A 20,986-nucleotide genomic window follows, 5' to 3' on the forward strand; every position below is an offset into this window, starting at 1 on the left:
TTGAAACCTTTGACTTCAATGGGAGGTAACTGTGACCTCTTAAAAATGGTCTTATTCGGCAAACTGTGACTGACAATTTAAAAAATTTGAAGTCTGTCACAGAATTGCAAAATTACGATTTTTTAAATCTTATTTTAATGATGCCCAATGTCTCTCTTCATTAGATGTACGTGTAGGTACGCATGCACTAATGCAACTGATCCGAACCTTGTTGCGTACCACTTCCAATATCTGAAAGAAATCGGTTTACCCCTTGTAATCAGTAACAGTTTAAAAAAAGTTGATAATAATAATAAAAACAATAAATATTGGATGCATTTTTTGTTTTGAGTTGCTCAAAAGCTCGTAACAAGTAACGAAGAATTTTTTTTCCTCTTTCTTTCATCTTTTTTTTTTCTCTCTCTTCTTTTTGCAAAATAGTTTTGTAAAAAGTTACTCTAATTAGTGCATAAAAAAGCAATTTTTACAAACAAAAATACTTTTTACTCTCCCAACAGTACAGTAAAACCCCTCTTAACGGACACCCCTCAAATGCGGACAATTTTTAATTCCCCGATTCCAAGGCAAATAACATAATTAAACCCCTATCCTGCAGACACCCCTCTATTGCGGACAAAAGAAATTGTCCCGTTAGTATCCGCATTATTTTGGTCGTAGAGTATTTTGCTCTACGATTTTTCTGAACAAATTAAATGAATTCCTTTCTTGCTTGTGAAGCAAATTATGTTGAGTCATTTTATTTCATTATACTTTTTTTTTTTGAACTGCGTACATTGTACTGTAACAAGTTTCGCCTTGGCAAATTTTCTGAAGATTTTTTGAAATTTATTTATTGATAGTTTTCCACTATTACTATTTCTTACATTGGATTGGTCTGGTAGTGTTCCTATTTTCGGTTCAAACGGTTCAAAAAAATAATCGTCGAAAGTTAATTAAAGATGGAACAGACGTTTGCATATTCTCCTTGAAGTATGTATTCTTTTTAGTGAAATATTTTCCAATAAAGAGCTACAGAGAAAAACCGAAGTAAGCGGGTTAAAAATCCGCCATTTGAGTATTATTTTCGCGAACCCTTGGTGGTCCCTCCCAAAAGTTTAGGTTTGGAGCGCTCCTAATTTAAGGCCCGTCGCAATCTTTTTTTTTTTTTGGGGGGGGGGGGAAGAGCTCACCTTTGCTTAACGTAAATACTTTTGCATGTCAAGTTTCCGATCCCTTTATGTTATATGGCCTCTAGCGACTGCGACACGGTACGTCCGCCACTGTTGAAACTTTGTTCGAGACTTCAAAAACAAGAAATTCCTTTTCAAGTGGTTTTATTTATTTATTTTTTTTAAGTGCCTTTAATTGTAAGTTCCTTATATTTCAAACAAATAACATTTTTGGAAATAATATTACATCAAATAATGTGTATTTTATTCTTTTTCTGAAGAATTACTCGAAAATCGTGTAGCTTAAAACCGTGTAATTCGGGGAATGTGTGTTTTTCAAAACTCGTGTTAAGTACCGTGCTCTTCGGGGATTATATTCGTGCTGAAGGTAACCCCCCCCCCCCCCCCCATTGCACTGAAAAAGCTCAATGTGCCCTTTGCTTCTCTCTGATAAAAATCATCGAACCTACACGCTCGTCATTTCAAAGTTTTACGGCGAGGCGTAAGGGGAATAGGGGGGTTCATGCAATTCTATAAATCTTATGAGATAAAAAACAACCAAATTTTTGTAAAATTCATAATGGGGTTGTTTTCTTCAGTCAAAAGTACTACTTTTAGTCACTGAAATTGATAGAATAAGCAAAAAAATATAACATGGACCCAGAAAATACTTTTATTTTCCCAACAGTTATTTTTTAATTAATTTTTTAGAATGTTCGATTTTTCAAACAAGGCGTGGTCTTTATGAAGTCACAAATGATGCACTTTGGCGCATATGTTTACCGCATTTCCACGTTATGATAATCAACAAGCGAATCAAATATTGCGCTCTACGCTTGCTATCAACCATATCGTTGCCAGTACACGCGAGTAACGATGCAAATTAAATATTATGCTTTGTGAATGGCAACTCTGAATGACATTTCATCATTTGTGATGTCATCGGCAGAAGCGTAAACAATGAAAGCCCTCCGATTAAAGTATTTTTTCTTTTTTTTTTTAAATATTTGTCAAATAATTTTAAGAATGGTCAGATCCTATGTTTTTAAGCATGCTCTTTCAGAAAAAAAAATTAAAATTTTGGAAACGATCCCATTGCATTGTTTCTGGCATCCCGTGGGGCAAAAGGAATGGGGTCGTTTCCAAAATTTTATAAGTATTTTCTTCTGAAAGAGCATGCTTAAAAACAAAGGATCTGACCATTATTTAAATAATTTGTTTAAGTTTAATATTTTTAAAAAATTACTTAAATCGGCGCGCTTTCAATGTTTATGCTTTTGTCCGATGACATCACAAATAATGAAATACCATTCTGTGTTGCCATTCACAGAGCAAAATATTTCATTCGCATTCTTTACTCACGTGTCCATGTTTTTTTTTTTTTTTTTTTTTGCTTATTCTATCAATTTTAGTGACAAAAAGCATTACTTTTGACTGAAGGAAACAACCCCATTAATTCCCCAAATGACGCACCTGCAGAATTGTGATGTGTTGAAGACATTCTGCTTTTCCAACAAGGAACACAGGGTCGCCGCTATGGGAGGTCACTGTGACCTCCCAAAAATTTCTATATTCGGCAGATTATGTGTGACGATTCGGCGAAATAAGGAGGTATATTCGGCAAAATCATCATCATTCGGCAATGTTTGGAGTTCCATTCGGAAAATTGAGAATTTCCGCCCTCCCAAAAATTTGCGTCCCTTGGGGATGTATTACATGTCAAAATATCTCTCGATTTTTTTTCTTTTGTGATGTTTTACTAAAGAATACGAAGATCGTTCATCGTTCGTGTACTCTTAGGTTTCACGCTGGCTAATTTGGCGATCATGGCCAAGGTCACTGCATTTGGCGATTGTGTTGCGTTAATATCGTTCCGCTTCCTTCCCATGTGAATGCGCGAGTGAGAACTTCACATTCGTGATTTGTGCATTTGTTTTCTGATGCGTATGTCTTAATGTTTTCAATTCATTCGAAGGATGCCCTTTTTCATTATGAGGTTTGTGTTTGAACTTGTTTTCCTTTGTTATGTTGTCTTGTTTTCTATCGTTGCTAAAGTTACCGTTTCAGTTGTATATTTGTGAATTTTAACGTGATTTTATCGCATTTAAGAAGTGATGGAGAAATAGTAAACAAATGTCTCCTGTGTCATATGTATGAGCCTCAGTGTTTTTAAATTTTATCATTCGTTCATTTTCTTGTTTGGTACTCAAAACTTACTCTGTTATTATTGAAGGAGTAACTAGTTAGTTTACTCAAGTTTTAATGAAATAACTCATTATGCTTTCTGACTGCAAATGTTTGCCTTTTATTAGAATTTCAAAATAGTCTAATAATTTAAAATTAAATGTTTTGAACTTTTTTATTGCATAGTATGTGCACAAATACTTTTATGTGCCTAAACTTAATTATAATCACAATTGATTCGCTGCATGAGTTGGAACTTGCTCAGTTAGAATCATCATTTTACCTTGGGCAATTATTAATGCTTGGTAAATTTATGAAAATCAAATTATGTTTGTGTGATTTTTGATTTCACTTTTTATCAAAAAGTTTTTTTATTGATTAATTTAGATCGGCCTTTAATTTTTATACTTGCTAGAGAATTCATTATTCTGACCTTGCACTTTTGAGAATTTCCTGCTACTCTTTTGTATTTGAATGCACTATTATGTAACTTAAATTAGGCTAATGTGTGGGAGGAAGGAAGGGGGAGATAATGACCCTCCTGGGCATGGGCGTATCCAGAGGAGGGCAAGGAGGAGCAGCTGCCCCTCCGTAGAAATGAGTTCCGACTCCGACGCTCTTTCCAAGCGCCCCCGAAGAAATAAAAATTACAATTTTAGGAATGTCATTTCGAAAATTTTCTGGGGGAGAGCCACATAATTGCTATTTTTGTCCTCATCTGACCTAAAATTGCATAAGGAGGAGAGTAGAAATATAATTTCAAGCAATGTCCAAAGTCTGTACTAGGAGGAAGGAGGCAATTAAAAATCACTATCTTGTTAAGCCTATGCTTGCCCATCCCTAATGGAAATCCTTGCTACAGCCATGCTCTTGGATTTGAGAAATTCATGTATTTACATTCATGGTTGTTTTTCAGCATAATCATAATATACATTTGGTTTATAGCCCCCTCCTTTAGAAAATTGAAATAATGCTGCCGATTAAAATGCATGTGACTTCTGTTGTAAAAGGGCAAGTGAAACCTGGTTGAAATTTTACTTTAATTTCCTATAAAATTGTGACTTAAAATTTTCCCTCACATTAGTGAGTTGCTACTCTACACAATACATTCTGGTGTATTTATGTTAAAAGCAACCATTGCAAATCCGTACCTCAGAGCCAGAAGGACGTAAGTCTAATTATGGTAATTTTACAGGAGAGAGGAAAAACTTTTTCCTGATGCATGCAAAGGATGGGATGTGCACTCTTTAACATTGGTATAAAATTGAAAAGAATTTTAAAAAGAATTACGTTCACATGCCCCGATGTGGAATAGGCTTCTACATACAATGCACCTAGAAACAGAAAATTGCAACTTTTGAACTTAGTCAGTCTGACTCTGAGGTACAGAACTGTGCTTTCATCTTCTGTGAAGACTATACAGTAAAATCCCTCTAATGCGGACACTAACAGGACAAAATTTTTTGTCCCCAATAGAGAGCTGTCCGCAGGACAGGGGTTTAAAAATGTTATTTGCATTGGAACTGGGAATTAAAAATTGTCCGCATAAGAGAGATGTCCGTTAGAATGGGTTTTACCGGGACCACCGTGACAAAGCGCGCGCTCCATTCGTCGCCGCGCGTTCTTTCTACCCGGGCCCGGAACACAGTTGAGTGAGTCACGCTCAGCGATCGAACGTTTTGCTTCGTTCGCTGACAATATACTCGATTGCAAGTTTTTTTTCATTGAAAGAGCAAATTAAATTTTCTTAAAATGTGTTTACCCATGAATTGTTTTCCACAGATTAAAGTAAAAAGAAAAAAATAACAACAAATAATTTTGAAGCAAAATATTTTCTCAACAAAAAGTAAAATGGTGAAAATCTTCAAAATAAATTTTCTTGAAAACGTTGCTAAAAGCCTGATCATCCAAAAAAAAAAAAGATTTTTCAACAGAAACAAATTATTAATTGCATATTATACATGACAATACTATGAAAATGTGTTTACCAATAAATAGACAAGGTATTTTTTTATTGTTATCATTATTATCTTGTAATGTATATTGATTTTTAAATTACATCAAGCGTTTAAGATAATATCGATACGTTTTCGAGCCTTTTAGTGGCAACTCTTAATTTCATTAAAATATGTAATATAAAATTAAAAAACAGAAACAAAGAAAGGTTGAAAATGATGTCATTTTTTGATAGGTCTTAAGATAAAAATATTTCTGTGTACAATTATTTTTCACTGAAAACAAATCCCAACTAAGCAAGATTGAGTTGAATGGTTTTTCGAGAATATATATACTAAAGCATATTTATAAATTCAATAGATAGGTCAAATTTAGAGTTAAGACTTCCTTTTGAAAGACACATGAAAGGTTCTCATATCTCTTTCTCTATAACACAGTACTTATCAGAACAATTATTATTGTAAAATAACCACCATTAGTTCAAAAAGTAAAAATAGTAGGTTAAAAAGAGAAAAACATAGAAAACGTTATATACTCATGCATATAACCAAAATAAATAAATTAAATAATTGAATATTTTACTAAGGAAATAAGAGAAAAATTTAGCAAATTCATTCTCCTATAATTTAAACCAAATGTGCAGCTAAAGTTTAAAAAAATATTTTTTTCTAAATATTCATTAAACATTGATAATCAATTGCATATGCACCGAATATTCAGTTGATATTTGGATTGGTATTACATTTTTACTTCCAAAATACCAATTCAATATTTTAAACTTATGAAATTACTTTTATTCACTTGTTTATCCATTCTAGAAAGATGGCATTTTAGAAAGTTATTAACATTAAAGTTATTCATGTAAAACTGAAAGATATTTGCTGTTGTAGGTATAGCACTAGATTGTAAATTGAAGACACTATATAACTTGCAATATGCTGTCCGAGATTCAGCAATCGAATTCTTAACTTTCCTTTTAAATCGTTGCACAGATTTTTTAACTTAATAAAAACAATGATAATCTGAACATTTTTACTAATCTTTAATGCAAGTGCAAAGCTGAATTTAAAAGATCGGAAGGGGAAGGATTCCTTTAAAAAAGCAATAGAGAGACTCACAACAAATTCAACCTGTAAGAAGTGTGAAACAAATGTCTTACGCAAACATTAAAACATAACCTTAATAAAGGTTACTAAATCATTTGAAGTAACATTTCAGATCACTTACCTTTATTTCAGTTAATCATCAATTCATTGCTTACAGAAAGGTGAAAGGTCAAACATTTTCAGTAACGGTCGTTGGAAAACGTAAAGCAAAACATTGGATTGTTGATTTGAATCTCAATCGCTTAGACTGTAGCGCCACCTAGGTTTTTCTCAGTTGTTCCAGGCCCGGAAGGACCGAAGAAAGCGCGCATTTTTGTCACGGTGGTCCCGGTTTTACCGTACAAAGATATGTTATCAGTTTTCCTTTCTTACATCTTCCAGATAGTGATTTTGATAAAAATTCTATGTAGCCTTTTATTTTTAAGTGCTTTTGGAGAAGAATCATAAACCTCTGTCCTTTAGCACATTTTTGTGTGCTACAGCATTTTTAGGCATCTTTCTCTATGTCTCAAGTTTTATGTAGAAGTTTCTGAGGTGAGATAGCTTCAATGAAGCATTGAGTTTCCTTGTTGTACTTGTCATCAAAGCATAGTTATGCACGTATGAAAAAAAGTGCTATCTAGCTTTCATTTATTTATTCTTAACATGGATTTTTGTGTTTCTGCACCCAAATTTATTTTCCATTTTGTCTTGTAAATTGCTAAAAGAATTCTCTTTATTTCAGACATCCTCAACAAAGTGCCACATACAACACAAACATCTTCCCAAAGCAAGCATGTGACCATGAAAACTGTGCAACTGCATAAAGACCCTGTTTGTGGACTTGGCATGGTTATTAGCTGCGGAAACACCTATGAAACTCTTTTACACGGAGCCTTCGTAGAATGTGTGCACCCTGGTGGCCCAGCTGAACAAGTTGGAAACATCTGTGCAGGTATTTCAATCTTGCTTCTTGGAACATTCATGTTCCAAGTTCATGTTTCAATTTTTTAAGAACTGATTGTTCTTCTTTCTGCTTCAAGTAAATCCAAATGATACTCTCACTTGTTTTTAAAAGTCAGGGTGTTTTGCTCTTCTGGATAACCTAACAAATTCAATTCAGGGAAATTTTTCTAAAGCCTGGAAAAATCAGGATTCTTTTCATTTCTGCTAAAAAGACTGGAGATTTTCCTATTTCTCAGGGGTGTCCACCTGGGGGGAGGAGAGGGGTCATGGCGCAGACTGTGCCATTGAAATTTTTAGAGGTGTTATGAGGGGTATTTTGAACATTTTGGGGGGGGGGACTTAGTGACTTTTAGATGGGGTGTGCGTCCTTGCCCTTAGAAGGAGCACCCCTGTATTTCTTATGGTTAAAAAGTCAAAGAGAAATTTTGCCTTTATTATTTTTCTTTAACTAGAATCTTTTGAAATAGCTCTGTTTTGCAAAAATGGTGTCAGTGGTGAAGAAGAGGCATCGGGTATGTGTGTGTGTGTGTGTAGACTCACTCAGGAAGAATTTTTAAAAGAATTAACCCAAAAAATGGAAGGGGCCACACTGGCCCCTTCAGCCTTTCTAGGTATACAGAAAATTTCAGTCTTTCTAGTGTTAATCAATAAGTTATTAAAAGTGTCAAATTTTAATCGCTCTAATCTTACTGCAATCGGTTTCCAAGGGGAAAATATCCTCCGAAACGATGGGGAAAATATCTGAGCCCTCCTTTAAAATTTTGCATATGGGCATCCATGCTCCTTGCTATTGTATATGGTTTTGCCTCAGAGCAACAGTAAGGCATCTAATCCCAGGAATAACAGTAAAATAACCTATCGCTCCGAGACAACAATATATTGATTTAATGATTGACGGTATTGCTATATTTACTTATAATCTGTAACTAAACAAATATTTTGTGTTTCTTTTTTTTTTTTTTTAGATTTTAAATTTATGAGTGTATATTACTAATACGTGAATCCCCTTCACAAATCAGCCATAGCAACACTCTACTGAAACCGAAGTGAATAGAATGCTTTGAGATTGTTGCAGCCAGGGACGGATGCAGAAAACTATTTTAGGGGGGTCATGCAAAAGAATGACAGCTCCCCCCCCCCCCCATGAATGAACCTACGTTTTTGGGTACAAAAAATTTCTAAACCTGCTTGGTAGTCAATAAAAAGCAGCTAATCGGCTAGGAATAACGCACATAATTGGGGAGAAACATTGCAAATTAATTTCTTAAGCAATGAAACAAAGTAATAGTTCAAATATTTACTTTCAAAAATAATTTATGAATTGAAAAGATAAATCTTTTACATTTTATGCATAAAAAATTTGAACACATTGTGGGTGGATGTTTTGTTGACGGTTTAGGAGGAGTCATGACCCCCATGACCCACCCTTTGTTTCTGCCACTAGTTGCAGCTGGTATAAAACCAACATTATTAGAGTTCAGTTGCACTTAACTGTCATGTTCTGCTGTGCCATCTTGTTTTCAAAGAAGGGAGCATTCTACAATAGCATAGGATAGTTCAGGTCAGAAACCCTTGTTGTATTAGTTGGCATTACATACTTTCAATCAACTTGGCGATTTATATTTCTCAGTATAACAGCCTGATTCTGAAAGAATGCAAAAACGTTAAATAAAAATTTATGCATTTGAATTGATGTTTTATTTATATATTTAAAACTGGAAAAGAATATGTATGCCCTCAATGAAAATGGCATCCGAGTAAATGTCTAGATTATCACTGTATTTATTGAAATACTTCAAAAGGATGGTGATAACTAGAACTCCTTAATGAAAAAAAAAAATATGATGGTTTAGCTTAGATTAAAGCAGCTTAGCATATAGGAACACCAAAAAAAAAGCTAAAATATTGTGTTACATGTTTACTTGTGAATTTTTTTGGAATCCATGTTCTAATGTTTGCTTTTATGTTTCAGGAGATCAAATTTTGTCTGTCAATGGCATTGATGTCCGAAATGATTATTATTTGGATGTAGTTGATTTAATTAAATGTTCAAATAGTCCTGTTGAACTTGCTTTTGGAAAGCCAGACAGTACTTTGTCACCCTATTCTCAGAAAGAAGTGATCGAGGTTTGTATCATATTTATAAGCAGTTATTAAATTTAGTTGAACAATGAAGGAATAATTTTACTGCTAAACATTGTTAGTTTTTCTTGTAGTAATAAGTACACCATAGTATAGTGAAAGGTTGAAAATTTACAATCGAATTTCAAATGTTGATGCAAAGCGTATGCATTCATATTATAACAGGGTTGGCAAGGTTTTGGACACTACGGTAAAAACCTTGGTTTTTACCGTCCTGTCCAAAACTGTCCGAAAGTGTCCAAAACTATATTTTTAGAAAAACGGCATTCCATGAGAAAGCTCCAAAAACAGAATAAAATGTATTGAAGTAATTTTTTATATTGAACATTTATTCAATGGTGTCCAAAACTATTTCTTGAGAAACTATATTTTGTGAGAAAATATCAAAAACAGAACAAAATGTGTCAAAATTATTATTTTTTGACTATTTAATATATTTATTCAATATGAACATTCAAGTATAAATATATATATGTAGTTTATTTATGCAGCTGATTTTAATCTAATTATGTAGAAATTAAGATCTTCATTAAAAATTTCAATTTGTATGCAGGAGTTTTTTTTTCCATAAACCAGATTTTTCGACATTTATGCATGTGTGCAAAAGAAAGTGTTCAAAATACAGTGCAATAATTGACTTAAATGCAATAAGTTACAATTTTTTGTCATTTCAGAATGTATTAAAAAAATATGAACTAAAAAAAAGAATAACACAAGTTTTACAGTATAAGTTTTTAATCATCAATTTCTTGTTCTTTAATCTATGATTTAAAAAATAATTTTCGTGAAAACATCATATAAAACTTATTTGCAAAAATCATTTAAAAAATTAAGCTTTTTTTCACTTAAATATGCACATTTAATAATATTCCTTTCAATTATAAATGAATCTGAAATTAGTTGTCTTGGTAGTGTTGTGAATTTCCTGTCATAACTCTACAAACTGTTACACAAGGAAGTTTTTATGTAGTAGTTATTGCCAATTTTTTTAAGTAAAATATATTTTAAAATAACATTTTAGAAAAAACAAGAAGTTCCGTCTAGAACTAGACGAGCCTACTTTCCCGTATACCCATACTACTTTCTAGTACCTGATCAATATTCTCAAAAATAGCTAAAATCGCAAATTTTTTCAAACATATTTTTTTAATATTTTAAATTGATTTCTAGGAATAAAATATTCCTTACTTTTCTTCAAAAAAAAAAAACAAATAAAATAGCAGCACCTTTTAAACAAAGCAGCTAATACACTTCTTTCCATTAAAAAAAATTTTTTAACAGCTTTCAAAACGAAAAAATAATAATAATAAGTTCATTAAAATAAATACATCATATAAAAAAAATCGTTTCTTTTTCCCCTGTTGCCAAAAATAATTTTTTAAACGAATAAATGCACTTACCAAAATAAAAAAAAACAATAAAATGTCAACTTAAAGAAATAATTGTCAAAAAAAAAAATCGTCTGCGCATATTTTTCGAGTTTATTCACCGAAAACTAAATACCTAAATTAAAACTTTAGCGTGAAAATAAAAACAAATCATATCAGCAATAATTATTTCACAGTTAAAACCACAGCAGCGGAGTCGGAGTCGGAGTCAATCTCATTTTGGGATAAAAGAGTTGGAGTCGAATATCCAAGAATCGGAGTCAGTCATTTGTCCTCCGTGTATAAATGTTTGCCAAAGCTACGAAGTCAGAGTCGAAGTCGGGGAGTCGGAGTCCGATTAATTGTCGGGAACAGGAGTCAGAGTCGGTGTCAGGTGCCCCTAAATTCTCGGAGTCGGAGTTGGGAGTAGGTCGTCAAGAGCTATTTCCAACAAAGTTTGTTTGAAGTAAATCCGCCTTTAAGTTCGGAATCTATATTGACTTTCAGTTTCCCCTTAGGCGCTAATGTTAAGAGATTTGAACTGTTCAAAATTGAACGAAAACTTGTTCAAATCAAAAAGATATTTTCGATACATGTTTTTTATCAAAAGTTTTTCCCTACAAAGTTTGTTTGAAGCCACTTCGCTTCTAAGTTCAAGATTTATTTTTGATTTGAATTTCCCCGTAGGCGCTAATGTTAAGTTTTTTTGAACTGTTCAAAATTGAACAAAAAATTGTTCAAATCAAAAAATGAATTATGGGAATGAGATGTCCTTGCCGAGATCTTTCTAACAAAAAAAAATTTGTTCGAATCGGACTATTCATTCAAAAGTTATTAGGGGGGGACAGACAGACAGACAGACAGACAGACTGACAGACAGACAGACCGACAGACATTTTTCCCCATCTCAATACCCTACTTTCCAATTTTTATTTTTTCAATATTTATCTAACTATTTTATTTATTTTTGACTTTTTTTTGTTTTTCGGGATATTTTTAAGATGTATTAAGCCTTCTTTCATGCTTTTTTCTTCTTTCTCTGATTTTTACTGGGAAAGTAGGCTAAAAATTATAAAAAACTCATTAATTAAACCTTGGTTATGTCTATATTTATGCATTACAAATATTGCAATCAATACGACTTGATTAGATTACATCCCTTTAAGTTTAGCATAGTTATGGACAGTCTAAGACAGTTTCGGAGTTTTGGACGGTAAAAACCACCTGTTCTGTCCTAAACCAGTTTTGAACAGTCCAAAACCCAACCCTGTATTATAACCTGTTTTGTTATTGCTACTAATACCACTTGGGAGGCACAAGCCTCCATTCACATAGTGATGGTTTAAACTAGGGTCAAGCTATCTTAATTTTTCTAAAATTCCTAATTTTTTTAAAGTGACCTTAAACTCCTAATATTTTGAACTTTGTCCTAAAAATCCTAATATTTTCATTTATTTAACATCATATATCTGCAGAAAAAGAGGAAGCTCTTAAAATTGATCTGAACTTTTTCTCCCTAGCCTTATTCACTTACTGTTTGTATTTCCAAGTTATGATTTAAGCAATTGTGTGGTAGAAATCACTTGCTTTGTCAAGGCTTGTTGCATTTTTTTTTTGTTGTATTATAGCACTTCTAATATGTTTGCTAAAATGTTTTGAGCATGTTAGCATGTTCGCTGTCGGTAGACTGCCCCTCACCAAAACTCTCAGATACAAGTAACATAACACACTGATTGAAGGTCACACTGTTCCAAAATTTGTCTCTACGTAAAAATTTGATCAACTGTGCTTCTTCTCTTTCTAAACACACAATTGGTGATTTCCCATTTGATTATCTGCTATAGGTAATAAAAGTTCAAAACAATGTTTGAAAAGACTTTATATGCAATACAGTATGAGCTAATTCCTCTGTAGTTTTCACAGTTTGAGGCATCTCTATTTTTATGAACTGTGCACAGAATTCCAAGATTCCGTTCTTTTCGTAGTGTCCAAGTCCCATATTATTATGAGTATAATTTCATAAACTACACCTGTCAACTTTTGTCCACCATATTTTATAAGTTCTGGAAAGATTTCATCAGATCCAGCAGCTTTATTATTTATCAATAACTCTTTGCTTTGCATCTCTAGTAGGTTTTTCAATCAAATCCTTTTCCACGTATTCTCCTGCAGAGGTTCTGGTTATATTATAACCTGTGATGGAGTCGGGCTGCAGGTATTGAGTGATTGATAGAAATGTTCTTCCCATCTTTCAATAACCTTTTCCTTTTCATTTATAATTACTCCATTTTTGTCTTTACAGAGGGCAGTCTTGGGTTTGAAGTCTTTGCACTCTGTTCAAAGCCTTATAGAAAGTTCTGCTTTCATTCCTGGACTTCATCCACTTGACTTCTTCTAACGTTTTCATTGCATCGTTTGCTTTTACTTTTATGTATTCTCTTCTCAACCTTTCAAGACTGTTTATATTCTTCAGTTGCTTTCCTTGTGAATTTCTTGTTAGTCATTTTTGTATATGCTTTATTTTTGTTTTTATTTGCATCTTAGCATTTTTTGTCAAACCAATCCTGTATTAAAATTTAATTGACATGTTTGCTTTATAACATTGTTATTGTGAGATTCATTAACCACAAAGTTAAACATTTTGTTCCTGAAACAGCTTATTGTTTCACACAATACACTTCTTTACTCATATTCTCATTTAATGGCAGACTTAAAATTGATTTTTATCCAATTTTGATATATTTTTAAAAATAAAGTGTTTTATTATTTCAAAGTTTAAGCTTTATCAAGTTTTGTAAATCTGTGTTTTTATACACTTTAGTATTGACTTTGATCAAATCAATATAATTTGGTTGTTTTTCCTCCAACTACTTTAGCCTTCCTTTACCAAATCCAAAATGTGGATTTGTAGTGATGAATCCCTTAAGACAAAATTTTCTGAAGGCAAGCTCTCAAGTAAGTTTCAGTTTATTTTGGATTTGCAGATACTTTCCTTTTATGCATGTTCCTTAGATTGTGGTAATTAGTACAAATGTGCTCAAAACTTGGAGAAAACATCGATTTTATCAATATTTTCTGCGTACCTTTTTTCTTCTGTTTGGGTGATAAATATACAGTAAAACCCCCTTCTAACAGACACCCCTCTTATACGGACATTTTTTAATTCCCCCAATCCCCCAATGCAAATAACATGATTAAACCCCTGTCCTGCAGACACCCCTCTAATTGTGAACAAAAAAATTTGTCCCTTTAGTGTCCGCATTATAGGGGTTTTACTGTAATTGATTTATGTGATTTTGTTTAGCATACATTTATTTCTATCAAAAAATAAATAAAAAAATAACTGACTTTCTATAACTGCAACAAGTTTTTTTTTTCTTTTGTGTTTTTAAAAATACAATTTGTGTTCATTATCAGTTAAGATGGTTTAAGTATTTTTTTATGCAGAGTTTTTCAAATTATTTTTTCCTACAGCATTTCATTAGTGCTTCGAAGTTAATCAAGTTGTTTTACGATATTTTAGAATCCATTGAGAAATTTTTGCTTTTATCAATCTTTAATTATTTTGAGGAAGTTTCTATAATTTTACCCAAATTCCTCTTTAGTGTAGTAAAATAGTTGTGTTAACTCTTAATCATACAAGCAATTTCATCATTTCTATTGTTACATTCACAGTTGTATTCTAGCATAGGTTGATTGGAAAATATCTATGTTACTCTTGCCTTTCCAAAGTTGGTGCATTTATGTCTTGTCTAACTGAGTCTAGGCATCACAGGCAAAGGTTTATTTATTTTCATTTACAGATAGTACTGCTTTTCCTGACACACCTGTTCCCAAACCAAGGAAAAAGTACATGGAAAGAGAAAAGAAACAAGATCAACTGAATCTTGATACTCCCGATATCACAATGAATCACACTAATAATTCTCCTGACAAGAAGTGGACAGAAAGTGATCACAACATGATTAACAAACATTTTACCATAGAAAACTGCAACATTCCTGATATTATTGCGTCTCAGATAAAGCATTTACCCGATCAGCACTTGAATGGGTGCAAGATTTCAAATGAACAGACGGCTCCCTCACCAGAACATTTTGAAAGTGATAATTATCTTCTTCCTGGAGAAGTGTACCATGTTGTGTTGGACAAAAAAGGTGGTTCCTTGGGACTTAACATTTACGTAAGTTACAATTTTAATGAGACCTATATTTTATGATGCATTTGTAATGTCATTTGTCTGTTTATGCATTACTTAAGAATTTTTATTTGAAAATTAGTAAGGTAAAGCCACCAATAGTTTACAGTAATACAGAAGAAACAAATTAAGAAGAGAAATTATAAGATTTAACAAAAATTTTAAAATGGTGCTAAATTTGGGATGCTTACCTTTTACCTTATTCTTAGCTGATCTTTTGACCCTTGGGTTTCTTTTGTTATGATTATTATTATTGTTCTTATATAAATGTCAACTTCTCATGCAGTGTCAACTACTGGTGGTTTTGCCTCTTTTTTCTAGTATTTTACTAGTACAAAGTTTCTTCTACATTTATTTGTTTGTCAATATTTTGTTAATATTTTGTAAATAGTTTGTCAAGACCTAAGAAATCAGACTTTTGGATCAATGGAACTCAGCTCCTCATAAAAGTTCTGTTTAAAAAAAATGCTACTTTTTAGAATTCATTAAGTTACTTATTACTGCAGTGGGCAAGTAAATGGCAGTATCTGTGGAAAGGTTTGAGATGTTTGAAGAAATGTTTTGGATTCATTATTAGTAATAACAAATTGTTGGAATTAGAGTTTTTTTTTTTTTTTTCACACTTTTTTCAGCCCAAACCAAATAAGCTACTATGACTTAGAAATTGAATTCATCACTTAATTTAAACTGAGTCATCTCCTGAATAAATATTAATTGCCAACATGTCACCACATTTGAAAGTAGTCAACATCTTAAACTTTTCTTTGCTTTTTTTATATAATACTAAAATAGCATTTATAGACTGCTTAGATACCATTGTGCCCTAAAATGTCTCCTAATTTCTGGATAATTGATCTGGAATGGGATTTCCTCTCAGTTGTCGGTTCTGTTCCAATTTTCGTCTAAGGACAAACTGGAAGATTAAGGAGAGCATATAGGGCCATTCCAAATACATTCTCTACACACTCAGGGTAACCAGGCATGAAGGCGGGCATCCCACAACCGTACCCTCTGCAGTTTACAATATTTCAGTTCTAAGCCGGGCACCCTCCAAGGACGGGCCCCTAGTTACTGACTTGCTGACATACCCTATTGACAGCCCTACACACTCTAATTTAATCTCTCCCTTATATCAAAAGGATGTCTTTGTGGTACATAGATGTTCTTAGTACTTACTCTTCATATTTGAACACTATAAATTTGCATATTGATCAATATCACTTCTGATTATTCTAGCTGCAGCAATTTTTATCACAGTCCACCCACTTTTTTATATTCTTGCATTTTCAACATTTGCTTGATGGTTATGATTTTTTTCTTTCTTTTTTTTCCCATGATTGTTCACAAATATTTCTCACAAAAGTATGGAATGTCAGGTTTTAAATAATTTTAATGGTTCTAATTCACTGGAATATTTGTGTAACTTCAAACCTAGCTTTATCCCTCTGACAGTCCTGGGTCATGAGTAAGATGCATGAAATTTTTCCCCATGAAAATAATTTTTTTGAGTAACTTGCCATGTAAATCAATGCCTAGCTGTCGCCCTGCGCCTGGGATCATTTGTCAACAAACATTTAGCATCAGAAAAATAAGCGTAAAATGCTTTCAAAATGAGCTGGGTAAGGCGTGATAAGACGTTCAAAACCATCAAAGAGTTAAAAAACACATTTTTTTTCTTTGCAAAAGTAATTCTGTATAATATGATTGTTTTGACCAAAGTTTTCTTAAATATAGTAACTTGTTATTATGAATTCATTTTTGTTATTAAATAAATGCAGAGCAAAATACATTTTTATGTGCTAGTGAAACCATATAAACTCTTCTATTTATAGCAAGGCATTGATTCATCTTGCTCAAAAGAGAAGCATATTTACATTCATTCTATTATACCAAATGGTGCTGCTGAAACAGATGGCAGAATTAAACCTGGTAAGATTTAAACAATGAAATAAATCCTAATTCTAATCAACTCTTTTAAATTTCATTTTAGGTATGTAAATGAATAATTTCTCTGAAAATTCCTGAGTTTTTATTAATTTTCTCATACATACCATTACTTCTTTCAGCATTTTTATGATTGTAAATAATAGGTTTACTAAAATTTGAAATTTTTTTTAAAAATAAAATTATAAGTTGCTGATTTGAATTTAAAAGAAAAAATAATTGCAAGATAAAATACTACTTGCCCTTTGTTGATGTCAAGGTGGGGGGAAAAAGGTGATTAAGAAAGGGTGTTAAGAAAAGTGATTTGGGGGTTCACGCCCCCCCCTCCCCCCCCCCCAAAAAAAAAAAAAAAGTTTGGTTTGACTTTTAAATGTTTGTTTATATTTTTTAAAGAATTTCCAAAAAAATATTGTTTCAAAACTCAAATGTCTTTCATATGTATATTAATTGCATAAAACGCTTTCATAATAGATAACCCGATGACTTGAACATTAGTACAAATGGCACAAAGCTCTGCATGAAAGTTTTTAAAACCTACCCGAAATTATTTTCTGGTTATAGCCCTACGCTAAGTGTAGCCCTGACAAAGGCAAAGCATTAATGAAAATTTTTCTTTCCCGTTGCAGAATGAAATTATAAAAATTGCTTAATGTGCAGGCCTATGTTAAAAGCACTAGCATACTTGTTTGAAGCTGTATCCTATGTATTTAAAATTATGAAATGTACATGAGATTAGGATAAAAATAATTTAAACTATATAAATTATCTTTGTTTTTATGTATTTTCATATGTCTGTTGATAAATATTATATTTTCAGGAGATAAATTGCTTGAAGTGAACGGTGTTATGCTGGACAATTTATCATATCAAGAAGTTGTTACGAAATTACGAGAAAGCCCTCAAGTTGCTCATCTCGTCTTAGAAAAAGGAGATTTGTTTGAAATTGGACAGGAAGATGAAAATATTCGGAACATTACTGACAAAGCACCTGAACGTTCTGATGTATCAGAAAAAATAAATGCTGAAAAATGCAATTCAAAGGAAACAGTTCACTTTGAAAAAAACCCGTCATTTCCAATCACCTCTGTTGAGAACAGTACTAAAAACATGACAAAGGAAAACATGGATAACAGTTTTTTAGCAAGTTATGAAATAGAAGAAAATACATATTCTTCGTTGCCTACTGTAGTCCAAAGTTCTTTGTCTGTTCATGATGCCAAAGATACCTCATCTGCTCTTTCATCACTTCAACCAAATGACACAAAATTGAATCATAGTCTGTCTCAATCTGAACATTGCATTAGTAATGCTAGTCCACATGATAAAATTCAGAATAAAAATCCCTATAAAGGTAGAATCCAAAATTCTATGTCATTGTACAAAAGCACTCCAAATCTTGCTGAGAATTCTGATGAAGAAGACAAACTGAATACTAGTGGATCCCTTTATAGAAATCGAAGTACTGATTGTTTGCTTTATTCGCCACATTTCATGAATCCGCATCAGGCATTGTTTGAATTATACAGGAATTATGCCTGTAACAGAGGTAAGCACCTCTTGAATTTTTATTTAAATGCATGCTGTCAGTACAAATGTAATTTGAAATATTATAGTTTTGTTCTTAGAAACATAATTGAAGTTTGAAACAGAAAAATCCTTGTGCTTCGAGATTTTTTTTTTTCTTTTTGATCAGTAATTCCTTTTGAATATTTTTAATTGACATTCACATGTGCCAACTAGTATGAAATTAGGTCGATATATATAGTATGTCAAATTTTAACTGTAATCATCAAACATATATTTTTTAGTTCTGTTTCAATTCAATTTTTCTTTTACTTTGTAGGGTCTTCAAGTAATATTCATCAAATACCAGCTGTGCCCATAAGAAAAAAGAAATTAAAGAGGCTGGAAGATATTTGTAACTACAGCAACTCTGGTTAGTATTTACAGTATCATTTTTCTAAATTTATACTCATTATTGAGTCTTTCTTCATGTACCATAAATTATTTTTACCCCCACTGAATGGCCATAGAGAGGCAAGGGATTTTCTCTCCTCACATAGACTGATGAAAATAAAAATACTTTTCAATATTATGACCTAAGTTTATTTTCTGTTTGTCATTTTAACTTCTTTGGAATATCAATACAATTAAAAATACATTAACGATATAGAATGTACTAATCAAATCAGATTTCAATTGAGACATTTTAATGACAAAATTTTATATGCATTTCATTACTTAGTAATTACTACATAGTGAAATTTTTATCCAAACCTAGATAAATATTTTTTTTTTTTTTTTTGACTGTATTTTCAAGAAAATAATTTATTTTCTGCCTTTTAGTTATTATATAAGCAGAATATTGAATTTTCACTTACAGGAGTACAGATTAAAGAGAGAAAAGGGGGGAAATATTGATTATTAATTTTAGCAATCCTTAACACAAAATTCTCTTTATTTTATGAAATAATAACTAAAATGAAGAAAATCTATCAAAAGTTTCATCTTTTACATTCTAAAATTTTCTAAGTTTTCTAAGGAAAATTTTCGTGACATAAAATATTGAATTCTAGGACATTATATGTACTATTTCAAACTGAGTCTATGATATCTCAGTCTTGGGACTTTATCTCTGATCCAAACTTTTTTTTCTTTTAAAATTTGCTGTGAGGTTTTTTTTTTTTTTTTTTAAATCTTTTTGCTAGAAAACTCTTTAAAAGAAAATTTTATAACTTTAAATAATTAGTATTTAGTAGCTAAAAACACTTTTTATGGATGTTTTTGGCTATCATATTATTTCTACACCCTCCTCCCCCCCCCCCTTTTTTGTATCTAGATACTTTTCCCTCATATTTATGATAATCACCTATTAGTTTTTCTTTTTGGGAAACTAAAAGATCTCAATAAAAAAAATCAGAAATATATATAGATGAAAACAGTCGGAAAAGTTGAACGCCTAATCAGTGAAATGTATCTCTTCCAGCGTGGATTTGAGGCCCGTTTCATACATTTCTGGCATCTTTGGAATCATAGGAATGCCTGAATTTTTTGGAATTAGTAAAACTTCTGTTTGAGCTGTTTTTGCCCTTAGTCACACTTTTCAGTCACGAATTCCCATCTTACAAATGACTTCTTTTGTGGAAACCAAGAATTTCATTGAACACACTTTTGGTTGACCTGACCATTAACTGAAATGTTCGCTGTTCGTTTTTGTACACTTTCCGGACATTGACTATCATTTGCAAGCCACTTGAAGCAACATATTGTATCAAATACTGTTTGTCCAGGCACAATACGCAACTGAACTGTCATTCTACTTGGTTCAACAACTTTAAAATAGCAGGTCTTTTGCTTAAAATTGTAAGGAAACCAAAAAACAATTCGTAAACTAAGAGATATATTGTAAATTATTTTCTAATAAAGTGAGTGACAGAAATAAATGACACCCATTTTAAAATGAAATAACTTTACTTCCATTCGATGATGCAATCGTTATCCCAGGGTTTTTTTTATTTTTATTGCCACATCCAGTATACTGCCGTGTTCAGCACAAAAGTGGAATCTGCAGTTGAGCTCAAGCTGAGATATTGTGTTCTAAAGTTTGGCTCTTCCATATATTTAATTCAGATGTCCCTTTTTTTTTCAGAATTTCTTTAAAAAAATATTTTTTGATCAAATGACCCAGAAACATTTTATTTATTAAATAAAATACGAAACAGAAAAACTGGGTTAAAAATTCTGTTTTGTTCAAAAGTGCAGATATGAATGACTACTTTTACTACTGTGCTTAGCACGACCGTATGAATAAACTGAAACTCCAGTTTAAGTTTTGGTGCAGCTTTAGAAACCATTATGCATTTTTAGTTTGGGATTTCTGTTGGAAAGAAAAAGAAAAAACAGTTTAGTTTTGATTTGGGCTTAGACTGGATTGGAAAAAATCTCAAAACTCAATAGCTTTCATTTTCATACAGTAAGGTTGCATTGTAAGGAAGG

General features: G+C 32.1%; 1 protein-coding gene across 1 annotated transcript in view; it reads left to right on the forward strand.

Annotated features, from left to right (window-relative positions):
- Positions 1–20,986, forward strand: part of LOC129226854 (multiple PDZ domain protein-like) — a 128,729-nt gene that overhangs the window by 70,144 nt on the left and 37,599 nt on the right. The window contains exons 2-9 of the mRNA XM_054861484.1: positions 7,119–7,328; positions 9,312–9,466; positions 13,151–13,202; positions 14,652–15,031; positions 16,879–16,975; positions 17,808–17,984; positions 18,342–18,536; positions 18,834–18,926. Of these exons, the coding sequence (XP_054717459.1) occupies positions 7,119–7,328; positions 9,312–9,466; positions 13,151–13,202; positions 14,652–15,031; positions 16,879–16,975; positions 17,808–17,984; positions 18,342–18,536; positions 18,834–18,926 (1,359 nt within the window). The remainder of the gene's footprint in view (positions 1–7,118; positions 7,329–9,311; positions 9,467–13,150; positions 13,203–14,651; positions 15,032–16,878; positions 16,976–17,807; positions 17,985–18,341; positions 18,537–18,833; positions 18,927–20,986) is intronic.

The sequence above is a fragment of the Uloborus diversus genome, chromosome 7 (genome assembly GCF_026930045.1).
Source record: "Uloborus diversus isolate 005 chromosome 7, Udiv.v.3.1, whole genome shotgun sequence".
Lineage (NCBI taxonomy): Eukaryota > Metazoa > Arthropoda > Arachnida > Araneae > Uloboridae > Uloborus > Uloborus diversus.